Source organism: Sceloporus occidentalis, unplaced genomic scaffold, assembly GCF_023333645.1.
Source record: "Sceloporus occidentalis isolate IW3139 unplaced genomic scaffold, rSceOcc1.0.p SCAF_4, whole genome shotgun sequence".
In the NCBI taxonomy this organism is placed as follows: Eukaryota; Metazoa; Chordata; class Lepidosauria; order Squamata; family Phrynosomatidae; genus Sceloporus; species Sceloporus occidentalis.
The window spans coordinates 197936145-197959313 of NW_028316984.1; the positions used below are offsets into that span (position 1 = coordinate 197936145).

The window sequence follows — 23169 nt, forward strand, 5'->3', positions numbered from 1 at the left end:
ACGTGAGTTAGCATAGAATCGTAGAGTTGGAAGAGACCACAAGGGCCATCCAGTCCAACCCCCCTGCCATGCAGGAAATCACAATCAAAGCATCCCTGACAGACATATGTGTTTAAATGATTTTACGCGTTTTAATCTAAGTTGTAATCAACCTCAAGCTTTGGAGAGAGGATAATAATAATAATAATAATAATAATAATAATAATAATAATATCCACTACACCACAAATGCAGTTGATTAGTTGGAGGTCCATCTTTAACATTCAATTCTTGAAAATACAGTTACATTAGAAATGAGTTCCAAGTTTCTACACAGTTATTCTCTTTTCATTTCTCCTCTCACCATATGAAAACTGCTGGTTAATTCTTCTGCAAGAGCAACAGACCACAGTCTGTTCAGAGATCTGTCAAATGAAAGTCCTTGGGCAGTTTTCCAGGTTCTGGAAATCTCTGTTCTTGACATTTGGAACATGAATTTAATACCTTGCTGCCTTCTTCCTTCCTACCTTTCCCCCCACTTTTGACAGCTAAAACCAAGCACTTTCTTCCCTCTCCTCAAATTAAAATGGGAGACATGCTCAAAAAGACGCATGCTTAGAGCAGAGGTGGGTCACTACAACAGGTCCAGGGAGCAATGTCCTGGCTCTGGCACTGTTCAGGGAATACACACATTGCCAAGAGTGTCAAGAAGTGAAGAAAACAAAGCCAGAAATGTCCTGCCGTCCATTTCTGGTTTTCAAAAATTGATATTCACAGTGCAGGGGGCCCTTTTAATGTATTTAAATAGTGGGTTGCTTCTCCTGAATAAATCATAAAATCGTAAAGTTGGAAGAGACCCCGACAGCCATCCACTCCACCATCCAGGAACACACAATCAAAACACTCCAGACAGATGGCCATCCAGCCTCTGTTTAAAAACCTGCAAAGAAACAGAATTCACCACTCTCCAAGGCAGTGTATTCCAAGATGAGAAATTTGGTAAGAAGTCACCCAACAATCAGCCTCTTCTGAAGCCGGATAATCCCATTGATTTTTGGAAACACCAAACAACTGAACATTCACAATGCAAAGATTGAGTAGAACTAGCTAGCACTCTGTGGAGGCTGGCTGGGAGGAGACGAGGCAGAAATGCTACCTCACGACAGCAGTCTTCCAAGGAGATCCTTGATGTGGTTCCACATGAACCTGAAATCATCTCTAAGTCCACCAGGGACAGGGCTTAATATTGGCTCTCACTTGATTTGCAGCTTCCCCACATTCGCATGGGTTCTTCACCCCTAACCCCAGAGAATGTGGAGGAACCACTGTACATCTGTCAGGCTTTAACAGGTCTTTGCTGGTTTTCTTGTAAGAAGCTAACATGGCTACTTGGATGAATAATGCTATAAACAGGGTTGTTATAAAACTAAAACAGCACAACCCCATGTAGGCTACCTTGAGCTTTTTTGGAAGCTGGTAGAAAACAAATGGACTCCCATTCTTTGAAGGCTGGATGGGCATCTTTCAGAAGAGTTATATTTGGGTATTCCTTCATGGCAGATGATTGGGCCAGATAGGCCTTGCAGTCAATTCTATGATGATGATCATAGAATCATAGAATCATAGAATCGTAGAGTTGGAAGAGACCGCAAGGGCCATCCAGTCCAACCCCCTGCCATGCAGGAAATCCAAATCAAAGCATCCCTGACAGATGGCCATCCGGCCTCTGTTTAAAGACCTCCAAGGAAGGAGACTCTATCACCTTCCGAGGAAGTGCATTCCACTGTCGAACAGCCCTTACTGTCAGGAAGTTCCTCCTAATGTTCAGGTGGAATCTCTTTTCCTGTAGCTTGCATCCATTGTTCCGGGTCCTGTTCTCTGGAGCAGCAGAAAACAAGCTTGCTCCCTCCTCAATATGACATCCTTTCAAATATTTAAACAGGGCTATCATATCACCTCTTAACCTTCTTTTCTCCAGGCTAAACATCCCCAGCTCCCTAAGTCGTTCCTCATAGGGCATGGTCTCCAGACCCTTCACCATTTTTGTCGCCCTCCTTTGGACACGCTCCAGTTTCTCAATGTCCTTTCTGAATTGTGGCGCCCAGAACTGGACACAATATTCTAGGTGGGGCCTGACCAAAGCAGAATACAGTGGCACTATTACTTCTCTTGATCTAGACACTATACTTCTATTGATGCAGCCTAAAATTGCATTGGCCTTTTTAGCTGCCACATCACACTGTTCACTCATGTTCAACTTGTGGTCTACTTGGACTCCTAGATCCCTTTCACACGTAGTTTCATTCAGCCAGGTGTCACCCATCCTATATCTGTGCATTTTATTTTTCCACCCTAAGTGCAATACCTTACATTTCTCTGTGTTGAATTTCATTTTGTTAGCTTTGGCCCAGCTTTCTAGTCTATTCAGGTCATTTTGAATCTTGATCCTGTCCTCTGGGGTATTAGCTATTCCCCCTAATTTGGTGTCATCTGCAAATTTGATAAGTATGCTCCCAATTCTGTCATCCAGGTCATTGATAAAGATGTTGAATAGCACTGGGCCCAGGACAGAGCCCTGTGGGACCCCACTGGTCACTTCTCTCCAGGATGAAAAGGAGCCATTGTTGAGCACCCTTTGGGTTCGGCCGGTCAACCAATTACAGATCCATTTAACAGTTTCTTTGTCTAGCCCACATTTTACAAGCTTGTTTGCAAGAATGTCATGGGAAACCTTGTCAAAGGCCTTACTGAAATCAAGATATACTATATCCACAGCATTCCCTTCATCTACCAAGCTGGTTATTTTGTCAAAGAAAGAGATTAGATTTGTCTGGCATGACTTGTTTCTCTGAAACCCATGTTGACTTTTTGTGATTATGGCATTGCCTTCTAGATGTTCACAGACTCTCTGTTTAATGATCTGCTCCAGAATCTTTCCTAGAACTGATGTCAGACTAACTGGACGATAATTGTTGGGATCCTCTTTTTTCCCCTTTTTGAAGATGGGGACAACGTTTGCCCTTCGCCAGTCTGCTGGGATCTCTCCTGTTCTCCAGGAGTTTTCAAATATGATTGCCAATGGCTCCGATATTACTTTTGCCAGTTCTTTTAATACCCTTGGATGGAGTTCATCTGGTCCCGGAGACTTAAATTCATTTAGATTAACAAGGTGTTCCTCTACTATCTCTTTACTTATTCTGTGCTGAAATTCCCCTATTCTGTCCTCTGCTCCATTATCCTCAGGTTGAGCACCCTTTGCCTTTTCTGAGAAGACTGAGGCAAAGAAGGTGTTGAGTAATTCTGCCTTTTCTCTATCTCCTGTTAGCATTTTGCCAACTTCTCCACGCAGTGGCCCTACCGTTTCCTTCTTCTTCCTCTTGCTGCGGACATATCCAAAAAAGCCCTTTTTATTGTTCTTAACCTCTCTAGCAAGCCTGAGTTCATTCTGCGCTTTAGCTTTTCTGACTTTACCCCTACACATGCCTGCTATTTCTTTGAATTCCTTTTTTGTGATTTCCCCCTTTTTCCATTTCTTATACATGTTCCGTTTCAAACTTAGCTCGGTTGAAAGTTCCTTGGTCATCCATCCTGGTTTCTTGAGACACCTCCCGTTTTTCTTTCTCACTGGAACTGTTTGAAATTGTGCCTTCAGTATCTCCCTTTTGAGAAAGTCCCATCCGTCCTGAACTCCTTTATCTTTTAGTATTTCTGACCATGGAATCGCCCTCAATACTTCTCTAAGTTTACTGAAATCCGCTCTCCTAAAGTCTAGGATGCGTGTCTGACTCTGCCTGGCTTCTCCTTTCCACTGTATTACAAACTCCAGGAGAACATGGTCACTTCCACCTAATGATCCCACCACTTGCACCCCATTAACCAAGTCATCCTTGTTGGTTAGGATCAGATCTAAAATAGCTGACCCCCTTGTTGCCTCTTCCACCTTTTGGACCATGAAATTCTCTTCCAGGCAAGTGAGGAATTTGCTAGACCTTGAGGATTTGGCTGAGTTTGACTTCCAGCAAATATCAGGATAGTTGAAGTCACCCATCACTACTACATCTCTCTTTTCTGACTGTGTGGTCATCTGTTCTAGAAAGATATCATCCAATTCCTCAGTCTGACTTGGGGGTCTGTGGTAGACTCCCACCGTAACACCCTTGTTGTTTCCCTCCCCTTTGATTCTTATCCAGATGCTCTCCACCTGGCTTCCATGATTGATGTCCAGGATCTCCTCACTGGTGTAAATCTCTCTGACATATAGTGCTATTCCTCCTCCTTTCCTGTTTGGCCTATTTCTCTTAATAAGGTTATACCCCTTTATTTCCACATTCCAATCATGAGACTCATCCCACCAGGTTTCAGTGATGCCTATTATATCATATTTGCTTTGTTGTACTAGGAGTTCGAGTTCATCTTGCTTATTTCCCATGCTCTGTGCATTAGTGTAGAGACATCGCAGACCATGGTTCCCTTTTACTTGCTGCCTGTGCAAGTTTTTTTGCCTCCCACGGTTGGGTCCTTGCACTGTTTGCCTTGTTTCCTCTATGTCAGTTTGACTATTTTCGCCATCCCTTTCGCCTTCCTTAATATTGTCTCCCTTCCCCTCGGAACTCAGTTTAAAGCCCTCCTGATCAAGTTCTTGAGACTGTTGGCAAAAACATTTCTTCCAACTGGCGTGAGATGCAACCCATCTGTTGCAAGAAGTCCCTCCTCATGGAACCGCAGCCCATGATCGAAGAATCCAAATCCTTCTTGGCGGCACCATCTGCGAAGCCAGTTGTTCACATCCGCTATTTTCCTCTCCCTTCCTGGACCATGCCCTTCAACTGGCAGAAGAGATGAGATGACAACCTGTACATCCATTCCTTTCAGCTTCCTACCAAGCGCCTCGTAATCCCTTTTGATGTTCTGAATGCTGTGTCTTGCAGTATCATTAGTTCCCACGAGGACCAAAAGGAAAGGGTATTGGTCAGTAGGCTTGACCAGTCTTGTCAGCCTCTCTGTCACATCCCGGATCTTTGCACCTGGAAGACAACACACCTCTCGAGACATCTTGTCAGACCTACAAATCACTGCTTCTGTACCCCTCAGCAAGGAGTCCCCCACTACGACCACATGCCTCCTCCGAGGCTTAGCAGCGACTGTTCCCTCGGGTGGGACTCTCAGGCTCCCCTGCTCTGTCCCTGAAGTCTGTCCATGCTGCTCTTCTTCATCCTCCTTGATAAGGGAAAGAGCTTCGAATCGATTCTCTAGCTGCAAGCTCCCCGAACAATTCCTTCTTGGCTTACTTCTCTTTGTGACATTCCTCCAGCTGTCTGCCTCCTCTGTTTGGCAAGTGACCTCTTCCACCCTAGCATCTTCCTCTGCATGGTACTCATCCAAGATGGTTAGTTCTATTGTGTCCAGGAAATCCTCTTGTTCCCTAATATGCTGAAGTGTAGCTACTCTGGACTCCAGCTGCTGCACTTTCTCCTCCAAGAGTGCTACCAACTTGCACTTGGTGCATGTGAAGTTCTCCACTTCTGTAGGCAAGAAGAGAAACATCCCACAAGAGTTGCAGGTGACTGCGGCAGATCCCTCGTTGTCCATACTGCAAAGTCTTTAGTAATAAATATAACAGTCAATCTACTGGGAATACTTCTTTAAAGGTAAGTACTGACTGCTATCTTACACTTAAAGGGAAGGTTCTGTTTCAATATCTGATTCTAACCTGATGCCACTTGAGCAGAGTTATTGAGTTAAAGAAAATGAAAATTCGCGCGCGGCTCTGGAAGGTGGTATAAAAGCTAGTTTGCTAGCTCCGCCCCCTTGTGACTCACAGATGTGACTCACAGAAGCTCCGCCCCTTCAGCAACGAGCACACGGTCTCGAGCACACGGTCTCAAAATGGCTGCCAAGCAGCTCCTCTCCTTCTCCTCTCTCTGGCCGGACTGTTCTGGAAGGCTCTGGAAGGTGGTATAAAAGCTAGTCTGCTAGCTCCGCCCTCTTGTGACTCACAGATGTGACTCACAGAAGCTTCGCCCCTTCAGCAACGAGCACACGGTCTCGAGCACACGGTCTCAAAATGGCTGCCAAGCAGCTCCTCTCCTTCTCCTCTCTCTGGCTGGACTCAAATGATGATGATGATGATGATTTATATCCCGCCCCTTTGAGGTCAATCGGGGAGGCTAACAGTAATAAAATACAATACATTATACATCAAAATCTACTTCCCTCTCCCCTTAAAAAGTTATTAAATCAATTATAATTAAAACCAACAAATTAAAACAACATCAACGCACACATGTTATTACAAAACAAAACAGTGAACTGCAGTAGCATGCTACTTAAATTTCCAGGGAGGACCTTGGGGACTCTCATGAGAAGAGGGTTCCTGAGGCCGGGTTTATCTATCAGGAAAGGCCTGCCGGAAGAGATTCATCTTGACAGCCTTTTTAAAGCTGTCTAAAGATGTCAATTGATGGATCTCGTCCGGCAGGTCATTCCACAATCTGGGGGCGACAACAGAAAAAGCCCTCTGGGAGGTAGCCAAAAGCCTAGCTCTTTGAGGCTGCAGCAAATTCCTCCCAGAGGACCGGAGTGTGCGGGGAGGATTATATGGGAGGAGGCGGTCCCTGAGATAGTTTGGACCCAAGCCATTTAGGGCTTTAAAGGTGATAACGAACACCTTGTACTGGGCCTGGAAACTAATAGGCAGCCAGTGGAGGGACTTCAATACCGGAGTAATATGGTCCCTCCTCGATGTTCCTGACACTACTCTGGCCGCCATGTTCTGCACTAATTGCAGTTTCTGAATCAAGCACAAGGGTAGCCCCATGTAGAGCGCATTACAGAAATCTAGACGTGAGGTTACCAGCGCGTGTACAACAGTCTCGAGATCGCTTACTTCCAGAAAAGGGCGCAGTTGGCGTATCAGCCAAAGCTGATAACAGGCGCTCTTGACTGTTGCATTTACCTGATTTGTCATCAGGAGCGACGAGTCAAGGAGCACCCCCAGACTGTGAACACAGTCACTAGAGGAGAGTGTGACCCCATCCAGGACTGGAGGTTGCAACCCAATTCTTGGTTTTGGAGCCGCTACCGTGAGCACCTCTGTCTTGTCCGGATTCAGTTTCAATCTGTTTTTCCTCATCCAGCCCATTACTGACTGGAGACATTCATTGAGAGAGGAGATGATAAGGCCTATAGTGTTTCCCATGTCAATGAATTGGTGAATCCACTCTGAGTTTTACTCCAGCGTTTCAAACAGCTGTTCTAGGAGTTGAAATTATTTGGGAGGATGAGACTCGGGACCTCAGATAGTTCCTTTATAGTGGAGCATAGGGAGTGATGGAGATGGCTCATCCTAAGGTCTCCATGAGACAAGGTCAGCATCCACAGCAACAGGATAAAACATGCAGCATAACATATTTCAATGGCCTAAATACCCTAAAGGCATTAGATCCCATCTGGTTTTGGAAGCTAAGCAGGGTCACCTCTGGTTGGTCCTTGAATGGAAAACCACCAATGAATACTAGATGTTGCAGGCTAGACTTCAGAGGAAGGAACTCTGATTATTCCTTGGAAACCCTACAAGTAGTGGTTTGAGCATTGGACTATCACTCTGGAGACTAGAGTTCAAATCTCTACTTGGCCTTGGAAACCCATTGGGTAGCCTTGGGCAAATCACACTCTCTCAACCTCAGAGGATGGCAATGGCAAACTCCTGAAGAAACTTGCCAAGAAAGCCCTTTGATAGGTTCACCTTAGGATCACCATAAATTGGAAACGACTTGAAGGCACACAACAACAAACCATAAGTCAACAGACAACTTGAAGGTACACACACACATACAAACTTATCATATTTCAGGCTTGACCAGTGGCGTCCCTGTACTAAGTATCACTTGGTGCACAGGTCAGGGCTTCCGGAGAGCATTGGGGTGCTCCCTTGCTCTGTGCCACCCTAGCCTTTTCCTGATAACGAAAAGGACAGGATGGCATGGGGAATGGGAGCATGTGGGGGCAAGTGCAACGATGGCGCAGGATGGTGGGAGTGCACACAGGGACAGTGCATGGGGGGAGCAAAGGATGAGGGCCTGACCAGGTGTCATCCTCCCTTCTGGGGTGTCACTCAGTGGTGGGCCGCACCACCAAACCCCCTAATGATGCCACTAAGCTTGACCTAGATGTTATGAGGCATTGGCTGTCCACAACACTCCATCTCCTCTGTCACATCTCTGATGCTGTCAAACTTGCAATGACACCACCAAGCTTTATGTCTTCCTGTCCCTGACCCAGTTCACTGTTGCTGCCTGCAGGTCCACATCTCCACAATAACTCATTGGAGCCTGGCTGTGACAACATTCTGTAAATAGTACCTGTGCTCCTTCCTACCTTCACTGTCTCTCTCTTTCTCTCTCTTTTTTAAGGACAAATTTAAACTTGAACTCCAAATGGGCCTTTCACGTAACTGAATAAGACAGCTTGCATTTCAGCTGCAAATTACAGAGCTGGTGATATATATGCTGCTGCAGAATTCAACTCAGAAATAACTTGGAAGGGAAAGGTAAGACAACCCAGCTGCAGAACAGCCCAACCTGCTATTTATCCACATTTCTGAAACCCCAAATATTTAGAAACTCTGTAACAAAGGACTTGTCAGTCTTCCTTCCCACCCATCCCCTTACTTTTGCAATGAAGAGAAGGAAGGCACTTGCCCCCAATTTGCAGACCCTGTTTGATCCACCCAAATCTTCTTCCCTAGTGTTAAGGAGAACAACAGTACATCAATATTTCATCACAGTGGCTGCAAAGTCCAGGACAGTGTACTTTCAGAGTGCCACAGCTCAGCGCCTTGCTAGAATGTGCTCCAAACCGCAAAGCGACAGGGTGCACTCCAGCCAATATCTCTAAGACTTTTTGGCTTTTATGTATTCACCACTCACTCCAACAACCCACTGCAGATGCTCCTGGAGTCACTTGGCACTTTGTACAAACAAATGAGAGGGCAGCCAAGGCAAAGGAGGGCAGAAATCATTTCCTTTATTTTTGCAGTGCAGATGCTTCATGCATCAGATGCCTTGAAAGCTGCTTTATGTCTCTTCAGATAATTTCTCCAGTTTAGGACTATATTTCTGCTCCAACTTGCAGAGGCTCTCTTGAGATCTCTGAGAGTTGAAAGTCTTTCCCAAAAGAAAGTCTAGCAGATCCAAAATGCTACAGCTAGACCACTGACTAAGGATGCATCTGCATTGCAAAAATAAAGCAATTCGGTACCACTTTACCTTCCACACCTCAATGCTATGGAATCCTGGAATTTGCTGTTCGGTGGGGCACCAGAACTCTCTGATAGGGAAGGCTAAATATCTCATATAAAAACACTGCATCACCAGCTTCAAATTTTTTCTGCCATATGATGAAAAATCAATCAAACGCTTGCCTAAATAGAAAGATTTTAGCCCACTGGCAGAAAGCAGGGAGTGGGCTAACCACCAGAGTTCCACCACCTAGGACTAAGCATTACTGGTTGCAACGATGTGCCCCTGTTGAACTCATTTTCACACTTGCATTAAGAAAGGAATCTTTGGCATGACATTGGCGGCAAAAGAACTTGTGGGTTCCTGGTTCTACTGTAAAAAATATTCTTGTTATGAGCAATTCTATGGTTGCTGGTGCAGCTCAACCAGCCTTGAGCTTAGGTTTGTTTCTGATCTGGATTCCTGCCAGTTGACCACAAGTGGAAATATCAAGCTGAAGTAAAATTATCTTGGGCTGATATACCCCATCTAATAATGGATGCTGTACTGATTCCTGCTAGTCTAGCCATCAGACTAAGAAATTAGTCAAGTCTGCAATTCGACTAGCAGAATCATAGAATCATATAGTTGGAAGAGACCGCAAGGGCCATCCAATCCATCCCCCTGGCATGCAGGAACTCTCAATCAAAGCATCCCCAACAGATGGCCATCCAGCCTCTGTTTAAAGACTTCCAAGGAGGGAGATGTGCAAAATCATTGCAAAACAAACACACACATGTTCTGCATCTCCAGGCAAGACCCTACATTGACACAGAGTGCAACACTACACTCACAGAGTTAAGTGAACAATTGTGCAGTAGTGAATTACAACACAACTGAATGCACAATTGTAACACACAATGCACATCTGCACATGACATGAACAATGCCATCACATAGTGCTGCATATTCAGCACTGCTTCTTCAACCATGAACTGAATACAGACATTATGCCAAAAAAGGTAAAACCTCATATATAAAAGAACTTAAGCACTATGTTCAGTACTGGGCACCATAATTCAAAAAGGATATTGACAAACTGGAACATGTATAGAGAAGGGCAGCCAAAATGGTGAGAGGTCTGGAAACCATCAAGTCTGATGAGGAGAGACTTAAAGAACTGAGTATGTTTAGCTTGGAGAAGAGAAGGTGCAGTGATGATTTGATAGCCCTGTTTAAATATTTGAAGGAGTGCTATATTGAGGATGGAGCAAGCTTGTTTTCTGCTGCTCCAGCAACCAGGACACAGAGCAGTTGATTCAAACTATGTGAAAAGAGATTCCACCTAAATATTAAGAAGAACTTTGTCATACTAAAATCTGTTCAACAATGGAATAGGCTGCCTCAGATGGTGGTGTAGTCTCCTTTGGAGGTTTGTAACAGAGGCTGGATGTTCATCTGTTGGGGGTGCTTTACTGTGTATTCCTATATGGAAGGGAGTTGGACTGGATGGCCCTTGTGGTCTCTCCCAACGCTATGATTCCATGATTCTAAAACAATCTGCAAATCAAAACAAATGAACAAAACCAAATACAAGCAGCTGGCTTCAAACTATTCTAATCTAATTCACTTTAACTTCTTAATTTGTTGTCTTTGAACTGTTTTTAACTTATTTTCTAATTTAAAAACAGTCCAAAAGCAACAGTTTAACAAGTTAAAGTAAGTTAGCATAGTTTGAAGCCATGTACTTGTACAGAGTTGGATAAAATAATCATCCCTCCCCCAAAAGTTTTGATAAAAATGATCTTTTAACTTGGTACAAGAAGGAAGCCAGCATCAGAAACAAGTGGAGGACATTTCACACACCAAATGCCAAAGCAGAGAAGTCTCTCTTCCATGTCCTTCCACAGAGGAAGGGTCCTCCAACAGATCTGGATTCTTGGGCATGCACTCCTTGGAAGTATCAAAATCGCAAACCATTTAGGTTTTGAATGTCAACATGACAAAACCACACTACCAGTCAATGGACTTCCTAGACAGCCAGTGTCATTTTGTCTGTAAGATGTTCAACAGCAATCTAGATGCTGCACTGCAATACAGCTTCTGAGTCATCCTCAAGGGCAGGCCCACATAAAATGTATTGCAATAGTCTAATCAGGAAGTTACTGGTGCATGAATTATGTGGCTAGATTATCTCCAGGCAGGAAAATAATGACCAATTGCACAATGAGCAGACAAGAAACTGTTACTGCTAAATGTTGTGAAAACTGCTTTACAACATTATTTTCTGTACAGGAATGTCATTTTCTGTACAGAAAAAGATGTTTCCGGTACAAGGGAGGGGGGGAGCTGTTTCCTATGGAGGAAATGCTGTTTTCTGCACATATGCACAAATGTGCGAATTTTGTACACAATTCTTTGCAAAAAGGCTACGTGTGAAGTTAATGCAGAATACACTCTCAAACTGTAAAGATTCTCATCAGTCCAGGCTTCTCTTCATCAGCCCTCTTTGGCAGAGAAGGCTAAAGACCTTGTAAAACTATAAATCCCGGGAATCTATAGGATGGAGCTACAAGCACTTAAAGTGGTGTCAAACTGCATTATTTCCATAGTGTGGATACACTCATAGTCTTGCACTTGGAGCTCACCAAGCAAACTGCATCTGCAACTCATTGGCAACACCAGCCCTTGTCCAAGCTAGGAACCATATCGGAGGAAATGACCCAACACTGTCTCCGCCTGATCAATGGATTCTCGGTTGACTCGCTCACTCCGAAGTTGATCCAAACTGTCTCCAGATGGCAGACAGATGACTTTCCTCTTCCTTTTCTCTTCCTACTCCAGGGAAATACAAAGCTTCCTGGTAATAATGGTGGACATTATTTGGGAACATTTGGGAACACCTGGGATGACACCCAAAGTGCATGCAGGTTGAAATGTGAACAAAATTAAAAAGCATAACTCTGACTTAACATTCCAGACTGCACTGAAGTCACGCATGTCTGCACCGTCTTATAAAAACACCCCTTCAACTCCCCCTCTTCTTTCCTTTTCTTAATGCTGTTTTAACTTATGAGCCCTTCAAGGTAGACAGGTAATCTTTGCAGAGTGCCACAAGATAATACAACCTTTCAAACTGGGGAAACTAGGGAAAGAGAATGCACAACTTTGCAGTGCAATATGATCAAATGATAACAGCCAAACCAAAAGAGATGGTTCTGCAGCACACCAGGAACCCAAAATAAGAAAGATGAACAACTTTTCTCCTCCTCTGTTTGGTTTCTATCACCCCCACCTTCCTTCTCCCCTTCTCTCCAGAAACAATTCTTTTATACCCAGTCAAAGCCAGACATTTTGAGACTGCAAAGGAAAATGAAGAAATAAAAAGTCTGTTAAACACATCCAACGCTTTTAAACAAATGGCCCTTTTGTAACACAGAGATGGTGTCTTCCCCCACCTCTGCCCTCCCTCTCCCTTTTTATTTTAATTACTGTTTTCAGGAGAACACAGAATAAGATGGAAGCTTATTCCTTTCCTGAGGGAGGAAAAAAAAGACATTTACCGTCTGATCTAGGTGAATTTAATGTGGAAAGACAGAGAGGTTCTACCGGTGCCACTCTCGCAGTGTGCTTCTTCATTCTCTGGGATTGTTCGCTCTGTGATGCTACAATCTCTTCTTCGCCTTTTGCCGCCACATTGTTTTCAGTGCCCCCCTTTTCTCTCCAAAATATCACCACAAGGTACCTCTCTGCTGCTGTGTCTAAAGATAAGATGCTGTTCAGATGATGCCGCAGCAAGCTAGGAGGACAGTTCCCCTGTTTCCCGGGGAAACCATTTGCAATACATCCAAACAATGCTTGACCTCAGAAGCAACCTTTTTGCAGCGGCCCGGCAGGACCAGTGGTTCAGTAAGCAAGACCCTAATTATATCTTAGCCTACCTATCTCTGCATGTTGCCCAACCTACCCTCCTCCAACTTCGAAGATGGAGTAAGCCCATTCTGAATCAAAGCACCCGGTTTGCACAAAATAACATCCTTCCCAGCGTGCCCACGAATCAGGCGTGCGACGGCAAGGGAAGGAGGCAAGACAATTTGCTGGGGCTTCGTGCTACGAAAACGGATGAGAGGATATGGCAGCTGCAAAACCTGACAACCTTCTCTCCTTCTAAGGTCTAATATTTGGGAGGGGGGGGGGAGAGAACAAGGTTTCTTAGTTAAATAATTGACAGCTTTTCCTAACACCTTCCATATCTGAGCTCCCATCAACTCCAAAAGTAGTGCACCTGGTTTTTACCACTGCCCCAGTTTTATTCTCACAATAATCCTGAGAGGTAGCTCAAGCTTAGAGATAAATAGGGGCCCGCTGTCAAGAAATATTGGCCCAACGTTTGCCTAGTAAAACCCTCTGAAATTAATGAGCTCATCATAAGTCAACAGTCACTTGAAAGCACACAGAGAGAGGGGGGTTTGAACCCAGTCCAGTTGAGCATTGTAATCATCATGCCACAGTCTCCTACTTGTTTATTTATTGGTTTAATTAATATTTCTCCTTTCTCCCAGCAGAGAACGCAAGGTGGCTGGATCTTTGACCTGCTTAACTGTGGAAAAGCCTTCCCACATCAGGCACTTGACAGGCTCCTACATCAGAGTTGTGAAAAATCTCTGCATGCAGAGTTACACCTTAATGGTCCTGCATAACTTTTGTGTTCAATGGCGCAACCACACAACTGAACCAAGGCAGCAAGTTTGCATCCAAATGCACAACCACTGTCAGTCACACTCATTCACAATGTGCATCCATGTCTAATGTCTATCCATCCATAATGTGGATATGCACCCATCTCACAATGCACAGCCATCTGCAATGAGCACCCATGCACAATGGCAGAACAAGTTGAACCCTGCTTCCGCATCACTGGATTGAATATGGGCATTCTACATTAGACAAAAATGTCCAACCACTTCTGTAGGGGGATGTGCACATGCATAAGAGGATGAAATTGGCAAAACCACCTTTGAGTGCTCCTTGTCTATGAAATTAATGGGATAATCATTAAGTTGATAGGCAACTTGAAGGCACACACAGTCAGCCTTCCATATCCACAGATTCTTTATCCATGGATTCAACCAGTTATGGCTTGAAAACATTCAAAAAAATATAAATTCCAAAAAGCAAACCTTGATTTTGCCATTTTTATATAAGGAACACCATTTTACTATGCTACTGTATTTAGTTGGATTTGAACTTCAGTGGATTTTGGCATCTACAGGGGGTCCTGGAACAAACAGTGGATGCCAAGGGCACATTATAACACACAACACAAAAGAAACCAACATGATTCCAGATGGTGAATACTTACTTCACACCATCCAAAAAAGGGCCATACATACACATAACCTGGGTTTATATGTGCATAGGTTCCTATCCATAGAAATCCTTAGAAAAATGAGAAAGATTTATTCAATCTGATGAGAAACTAGAGTATTATTTAATGTCCTCTGCACTTCTCTGTTTAACTTAAACCCATGTCCAGCACAACAGGCTCAGTCTTCAGATAAGAATACAGAACAGACAGAATGAGAAATACTTGCAGAAGTGCATGAATGTCTTTGGGACCAATGGTTTCTAGCAGCTCAAACTAAGAGAATTTTCTAGTGCCTGGATTCCCTAAAGAAGGAACTCTATGGCCCCCATAACAATACTCCGGTCTTAACAGGTTTGAGATGGCGATTTTGACAGCTCCTGCTCCAGCTTCAGTACAACCTAGTCAACTTAACAATTTGATGGGCATAGGTTACTAACAGAATTCTGGCCTCTATGAGTATTTCATGAGCATATTCTTGCATTCCTGTCTCAAGTTGCCATACGTCAGAAACAACATGAAGGTATACAATTACAACAAGAAGCCACTAACAATATTTCAGCTGCAAATATTCTGGGATAAAGGAACTTCTTTCCCATCAAAGGGAGCTTCTGAAGAGCCCTTGAATTCCTCAGATACTCTCTTGCCATCCCTGAGTGATCTTATGAATACAGAAGTGCACTTGGTGCTAATGCTATTGTCTTTCAAGCACCATACATGCTTCTTCACAATAGTTTATTTTTAAAATATTCAAAGCATCCGACCCATCTCTGCATTTTTCTCTGCTGCCCTCCTCATGTTTGGATTGGATATTGTATTTTTAATTGGTTGTGTTGTTTTGATTGCTGCAAACCGTTGTGCAAGGCTTGCGATGAGAGGTGGCATATGAATAAATACCTACATGATGGCCACTTCCACTCCTCCACCTTTCAAAAATGTTGGCTTTTCATACAGAGTGCCTCTAAATGTGTGAAAAACAGAGCTTGGGAAATTGCTTTATAAAATGGAATCAATAGCCGTTAACATCCCAACCCTCTCTTCTCTAGGAGTTAGCAACTGGCACAATTTTAGAAAAATAACTGTAGTCCCAGGACTTTAAAATAACTATAGTTTAGCAAAAATAACCATGAGAGCTTATTGTAGTCACTTTAGGGAAAAAAAACATGTGGGGATCATCAATACTGTAAAAATAATGCATTTTGACACCACTTTAAATGCCATGACTCCCTCTTCCAGAGTCCTGGGATTTGTCATTTTCTGAAGAACCAGCACTCTTTGGCAATGAAGACAAAAGACCTTGTAAAACTATAAATCCCAGGAATCCAGATGTTGGAGCCATGGCAGTTAACATCGTGTCAAACAGCATTATTTCTACAGTGCAAATGCAGACTTTGGTTGGCCAATAAAAGTATCACTCTTTTGGGGATTTGGGGGCCAAAATTAGGGCTCGGGAGTGCGGAGTATCTGCACCCTCCCAAGCCCTAGCATGTGATGCCGGCGCCATCATGGTGCGACCCTGCCCACATGGGGGCCGTCATGATGACGCAAGTGCAGTGCAGCATCCACACGTTGCAGTGCTGTGCGTGTATCATCAATGCGTGACAGTGCACCAACAGTGTGCTCATTGCAGCAGCCGCGTGCGCCAAGAAGACACAGAGGGAGCTGCATGGTTTGGTTACTGCAGGCTCCCTCAGGAGCAAAAACAGGCAGCTCCAGCCCACTCTTTCGGGTCAGTCTGTTGAGCCCCAAACTGAGGCTGTCGTACTTTGGCCACATCATGAGAAGGTACAACTCACTGGAAAAAACAATAATGCTAGGTAAAGTGGAGAGAATTAGAAAGAGAGGAAGACCACATGTTAGGTGGATGGACTCAGTTAAGGAGGACAAGGGAACGAATCTGCAGAAACTTGGAAGAGTAGTGGAGGACAGGGGGTCTTGGAGATTTCTCATCCACAGGGTTGCCATGAGTCGAGATTGATTTGAAAGTGGTTAACAACAGAAGTATTATTATTATTATTATTATTATTATTATTATTAAAGTTAAAGGGCATTATGATGGCTTACCAAAAACTAACAGACAGTGCCCTGAAGATTTGCATCATTTTTTTCTGGAATGTTCTTTGTATTTGGACCTGAGAGCCCAATACCTTGACTCTCTTGTTGTACACATCAGAAATGCTGTTCCCTTAAAACAAGTGATATTATTACAGGCAGGAATTGATTACTATGTGTCCTATCAAATGGCCAAATATATTAAGTTAGCCCTGTCCAAAAGAGAAGCTTTTAAATTGTTTAGTGACAAGATATAATCTCAGTTTTATTTTGTATATTTTCCTACTGATTTAATTGTCCTATTTTAGGTTTAACATGGTATTGGATTGTTTTATGGTTGTATGCAATGTAAATAAATAAACTAGATGATGATGATGATGATGATGATGATGATGATGATGATGACGACGACGACAACACTTTTTTCCTGAAATTGGGGCATGAAGTGGCTTACAAATGAAAGGTTAAAAGTAAAGGTTTTCCCTTGACAAGATTGTCTAGTTTGGCATAGACAATTCCATGGCCATGTGGCTGGCCTGACTGCATGGATTAAAACAGTACAATTAAAAACATACAAGTGCACATAAGTAAATCATTTTAATCTGGTTTAATGGAGGGATGGGCCAGATTCAGTGAGGAACTGGCCTCATGTCCCAAAGGCGGTCAGCATTCAAACTGGGGCTTTGGACATTGCATCATGTAGACACAGTGCCATGAGGTTGGGTGGAAACTGGTTTGTTTTGGCCTGTGTAAACATCCCCTAAATGTGCCAAACAGCTACTGGGCAGCAGTTGTAGTGGAGGGTGTACTGGATGGTGGCACTGGTAGTGGATTTCTCAGGGACAACAGAAGTGGCACCATAGCTAATTCTAAAGGAGCTGGTACTGCACAAAAGAAGGCAATGGGAAATCACTCCTAAACATCTTCTGTCTTGAAAACCCTATGAGAGAGTGGGGAGAGCCCTGGTGGTGCAGTGATTAAATACCAAGACAGCAGCCACAACGCTGTGAGTTCGATCCTGAGGGGCTCCAAGGTTGACTCAGGCTTCCATCCTTTTGTAGGTTGGTAAAATGAATAGCCAGCTTGTTAGGGGCAATTGGCTTATAAATTGTGAACTGTTTAGGGACTGCTTAGTTCAGTATGAAGTGGTACAGAAATGTAAATGCTATTACTATTGTTGTGAGATTGACCCTGACTGCGCTCTGTTACTCTGCAGCCTCCAAGCATCTTGCGTAGGGTATCGCCTGTGCTTCCCAACTATGGCATCCTTAGCTTCATCTTTAATCCAGCCCTTTGTGAAATAACCTTTGCCAAGGCTCGCTGGGACTAACTGACTGGTCAGTCGGCAAGTGGGAAGAAAATTGCTCACGTTGGCTGTCACTTTGTTCAGAGCTTTTAAGGACAAGCAGTAGTCAGCAGATGACAAGCGACAGACCCATTACCAACTCATTTCACGGGGCTGGAATATTAATGTGATTTATGGGGCAAAATAGCCAAACAATGCAATCTCAGTCAGAAAGAGAGGCGTGAATGAGATACTAAGGAGATGGTGGGCACCTTTGCTCCACAGTAAACACACCCTGAGAGCAAGGCGACGTGGTTTTAAATTTCCATTTCAATCAACACGCTTATTTTATTTTGAAAAAAGAAGAATTCCTTAAAAAATCCCCTAAGGATTCTAGAAAAGAAGCGGATTAAGACTGATCATGCATTCAGTTGACAGATGTGTCAGATTTGATTTGATGTGTTGCACTAGAGATGGGGTCTACAGATACCATGGACTGCTAAAAAGAGAAATGAATGGCTCCTAGAGTAAATCAGGCCTGAACTCTCAGTAGAAGCAAAGATAACTAATTGAGGTGGTCATACTTTGGATATATCACAAAGCAACATGTCTCACTGGAAAAAACACCAATGCTTTCTAAAGTGAAAGGCAGCAGAACAACAACAAAAAAACTATTGGTGGATTTCTTCTTTCAAGGAAGCCACAGCCCTGAGTCTGCAAGACCTGAAGAGGTCAGTTGATAACTGGGGTTAGTTGGAGGTTTCACATTCATAGGGTTGTCATCAGTCGAAGTCGATTTGACAGTGAACAACAACAACCACAACAACATTAACACTAGTTTTCAGTCTATGAATTTTGACAAAAGCTTCCACCTCAACGTTAGGAAGAACGTCCTGACAGTAAGAGTTGTTTGACAATGGAATATGCTGCTTTGGAATATGGTGGAGTCTCCTTTGGAAGTTTTTAACCAGGCACCATCTGGCATTCAGTGCGCAGTTCAGTAGAAATGTTGTGTAAAAACAAATATTGTGTAAAGAGGTACTAGATAATTTCTTACGCAATGTCAGAAAAAGTAGTTATGCTGGCATAACACACGGTTACACTGGCCTAAATTGCCAAGAGGATTCCAGCATAGCAAAGCTAACCCTGATTTTTTTTAGTTTGTTTCTCTCTCATCTGTCCCTGACCCACATATCACACATGCTCACATGTACTGCAAATACTGCAAGGAGTGCATGCCTGATATGATTGAATGTATCGTTGCTACCAAGAATCTTCTTTTCTGCTGCTTTACCAGTGAGGAGGAGCCCATTTATGCCCAGTATAACACCGCACAAAAAGAAACATGATGCAACACTACGTATGGTCACATCAGTGGTACTTTTTCTGTACTGTATCCGCACACATACATTCCTTGGGAAAACTGAGGTGGAGAAGACTGAAATGAGTGGAAAGCTGTTATTTAGCTGATGAGGAAGCTTTGATTGGATTCCTGTGTATTAGCAATAGCAAGTACATTTCTATACCACTATCAGTACACTTAAGCACTCCCTAAGCAGTTTACAAAGTGTAAGCTAATTGCCCCCAACAATCTGGGTACTTGTTTTAGCAACCTCCTCAGAAGGATGCAAGCCTGAGTCGAGCTTCATCCCTTTTGCTGGTATTGAACTCACAACCTTATGGTTTGTGAGTGAGTAGCTGCAGTACAGGCATTTAACCACTGTGCCACCAGGGCTCTTGTTTAGCTGAATAGATTACCTGTGGATTCTTGTGCTGGCAACAATGCCAACTTGTATCTGTGTAACCTAATGTACAGTCTGCCCTTCTTATCCGCAGATTTTTTTTATCCAACAGATAACAAGGAGCCACTGTATTTGATTTGATTTTGTTCTGCTACATAAACTTTGTCGTTTCAAAATATTTTGGAGAGGATTGTTGGAACAATGTTCCTTTAAATTGTGGTGAAAATGTTTTGAGCAATCATGCTGAGTAGCACCAGGTGATGACACTTAGCCATCTCAGTATATAAGTGCACTGGGAGTCAGAGCACCTGTGGGTTGGTGTTATGTGGGTTAGATTGTTTGTGGATATTTGGAACACTGCACAGTTACTACAGACCGTGAATGTTGATGGGAGTCAGTGAGGAGAGCTTGTAAATATATCATAACTCAACATAAGGAATCTCCAAGGACTTGGAAGACATCAACTGTGTCTGTGAGTTTGTTTAAGTGTGGAATGTGATCAGTGCACTGCCAATACAGTACTTTAATCTGGACTGGTGTTTCCATACTCTGTATGGCCTCTCAAGTGGGCCAAAGAGTTTTGTTTTCATTACTGCAAAACCAGATGGATTGGAGAGAGCCAACATACACTGGGGTAGGGAAGGTGCAGATGGACCCAGTTTTGTGGTATGTGAAGTGCCTCTGCTACTGTCACAGTCAGCATTATTTTCAGCATACAGAGGGGTCTTGCAGCACCTTTGAGACCTTCTAGATTACCACACCACACTCTTATAGCGTTGCTATTCCATTTTAACTGCTATGGTTGCCTCCTGTTGCATTCTGGGATTTGCAGTTTAGGGAGGGGGCATTTAGAGTTCTCAGCTCTTAGGCCTCACTGACCTACAAACCCCAAAATTCAACAGGAGGCAGCCAGAGCAGTTAAAATGGAACAGTAGCACTATAAGAAGGTAGTGCAGTAATGTGGTAACTGTGAGAAAGAGGTTGTAGCATAAGCTTTTGCAGACTTGGTCTACAGATGAATGGTGTGCAGTGGTGCCCAGGAAGGACTGCACTTGTCCATCTTCTAATGTTATACAGTTGGCCCTTGGTATCAGCTGTGGTTTGGTTCCAGGACCCTCCATGGATACCAAAATCCATGGATGCTCAAGTCCCATTCATTATAGTAGCATAGTAAAATGGTGTCCCTTATATAAAAGGGCAAAATCAAGGTTTGCATATGGAAATTTGTATATTTTTAATGTATTTTCTAGCCATGGATGCTTGAACCCGCAAATTAAAAAAAAATCCATGGATAAGGAGGACTGACTGTATATGCCACAACAACACCCTTCAGCACTCTACATTGGGCAAACAGGCCAGTCTCTGTACCAGAGGATAAATGGACATAAATCAGATATTAGGAATGGGAAAACAAAAAACAAAAAAAAAACCTGGCTGCAGAACACTTAAAACAGCAAAATTGTAATATATTCACAAACTCCAATCCATCAACAGTGAGTTGGACAAAAACAATGGCATCCCGACACATTACACATATTATAACACTGGTTAACACTCCAGCCTCACCAGGATGCTATCACATCTCTTCTGGTTCCCAGCCTGCACACAACAGATTCCAAAATGCCCTCCATCATTCATATGGTCAGCCACCCACCTTGGCTTTAGGCAACATCCTTCCACCTGCCTTTGTCCCTCAGTGATTAAAGTTAAAACTGAACTTGTCCCCTCATCATCATCATACCCACAACTTTTGCATTTCTCTGGCTAGTCATACAATCTGATTATAAAGGACCTTCCTGAGCACCAGTTCATTCCAAGCATCTGAGGATGACATCATCTTCCAGGATTTCATCTGTCCCTGACCCACGTATCACCCACGCTCACATGCAAAAAGTGCAAGCTGGATATGATTGTATGTTTCATTGCTAGAGTCTTCTTTTCTGGTGTTTTACCAATGAGGAGGAGCCCATTTGTGGCACACCTATCATTCTGTGTTGAGGTACAGGAGAAATGCAGCCTTTCTGTGTCAGGCTGCAACAGTGTGTTTGCCATATACAACATAATAAAGCTTCAGTGAGGGAAAAACAGCATTCTCCGCTACCTGATCCTTTGTACCTATGTTCACCTGCATGCAACAGGTATACCCCCTCCCTGTGCATCATATAAGTATACCCTATACAACAGGTATACCCCCTCCCTGTCCCCCTTCCCTGTCCATCGAAAAGTATAGAAGTATGACCATCAAAATAGAAATCACAAGCGAAATAGAGGCTGGGAAAAGAAAAGAAAAATCCATCTGTGAGCTTTCAAGTAAGCTGGGTATGTTTACCCAGGACAAGAAAAGGTTAGGAGATTATGTGATAGTCCTGTTTAAGTATTTGAAGGGATGTCATATTGAGGATGGAGCAAGCTTGTTTTCTGTAGCTCCAGAGAATAAGATCCAGAATAATGGGTTCAAGCTACAGGAAAAGAGATTCCACCTCAACATTAGGAACTTCCCAACGGTAATAGCAGTTTGACAGTGGGATATGCTGCCTTGCAGTGGTGGACTCTCCTTCTTTAGGGTTTTTTAAACACAGGTTGGATGGCCATCTGTATTCCTGCATGTCTTCCTGCATGGCTGAATGGGGTTGGACTGGATAGCAACTGGGGTCTCTTCCAACTCTATGATTCGAAGACCCACAGAATCAACCAAATTCATCTACATGTGGATTCAGTGTTCAACAGTTGATTCGGTGGATTTACACTAGTTGGAACCAACAGAGAGGGTAGAAGTAAGAGAGTTTTTCTCTTTTTGTCTTGCAACAAAATTGCTTCAATTGGTTCAATGGGCCCACCACAGTCAGGACCAGTGAATTAGGCCACTATGTTCTATTGTTTCTGGACTAATAACAATTTACTATTTGAATATTTATCCATTAATTTATCCATTGTTTCTAGTTTTTGTTTTACTTTTCCAGACCACTGCATAACTGAAGTCCTCTGCGCATTGTGCAAATTAAAAACATAAAATAGAAAGTAGCATATTGCAATAATAAAACAAGTCAGATACAGGCAAGATAAAACTACCAGCAAGACACAATAAAAGGCAAAATAGGGATAAAACAGTGCCAAAATCTAAAAGTGCTTCTTAAAAAAAACAGTTCCTGGAATAGCTGGGAAAATTTTAAAAGGTCTTCTTCACCTAATGCTCAGGACAATAAATCTACTCCATAGTTAAAGTGTAATTTCTAGTGCAGTTTACAAAAACAAAGTGAGCTTTATAGAGAGCATAAATGATATGTTTAAAAATTCATTACTCATTAAACTACATTAAAAGGACAGGAGAAATAAATGTTTCTTTCGTATGGTGCTGGAAAGACAGCAACGCTGGCAGTAGGCAAGAAAATGCTCGGCGGGGGGGGTTATGTGAAATGATTTTGTGTGTTTATTGGTGGTGCAGAGTGTTGGACTACAACTCTGGAGACCAGGGTTCAATTCCCTGCTCATACATGAAACCCAATTGGTGACTTTGGACAAGTCACATGC

The 23169-nt window shown here is 43.2% G+C and overlaps 1 protein-coding gene across 3 annotated transcripts in view; it reads right to left on the reverse strand.

Annotated features, from left to right (window-relative positions):
- SLC35F4 (solute carrier family 35 member F4) overlaps positions 1 to 23169 on the reverse strand; it is a 171060-nt gene that overhangs the window by 30960 nt on the left and 116931 nt on the right. Inside the window, exon 1 of one of the 3 annotated variants that reach the window (XM_089523632.1) lies at positions 12761 to 13120. The exons of the other annotated variants lie outside the window; for them this stretch is intronic. Within the exon in view, the coding sequence (XP_089379758.1) occupies positions 12761 to 12836 (76 nt within the window). The 5' untranslated portion in view covers positions 12837 to 13120. Of the gene's footprint in view, positions 1 to 12760; positions 13121 to 23169 lie in introns of those variants that run through there. 3 annotated transcript variants of the gene reach the window in all.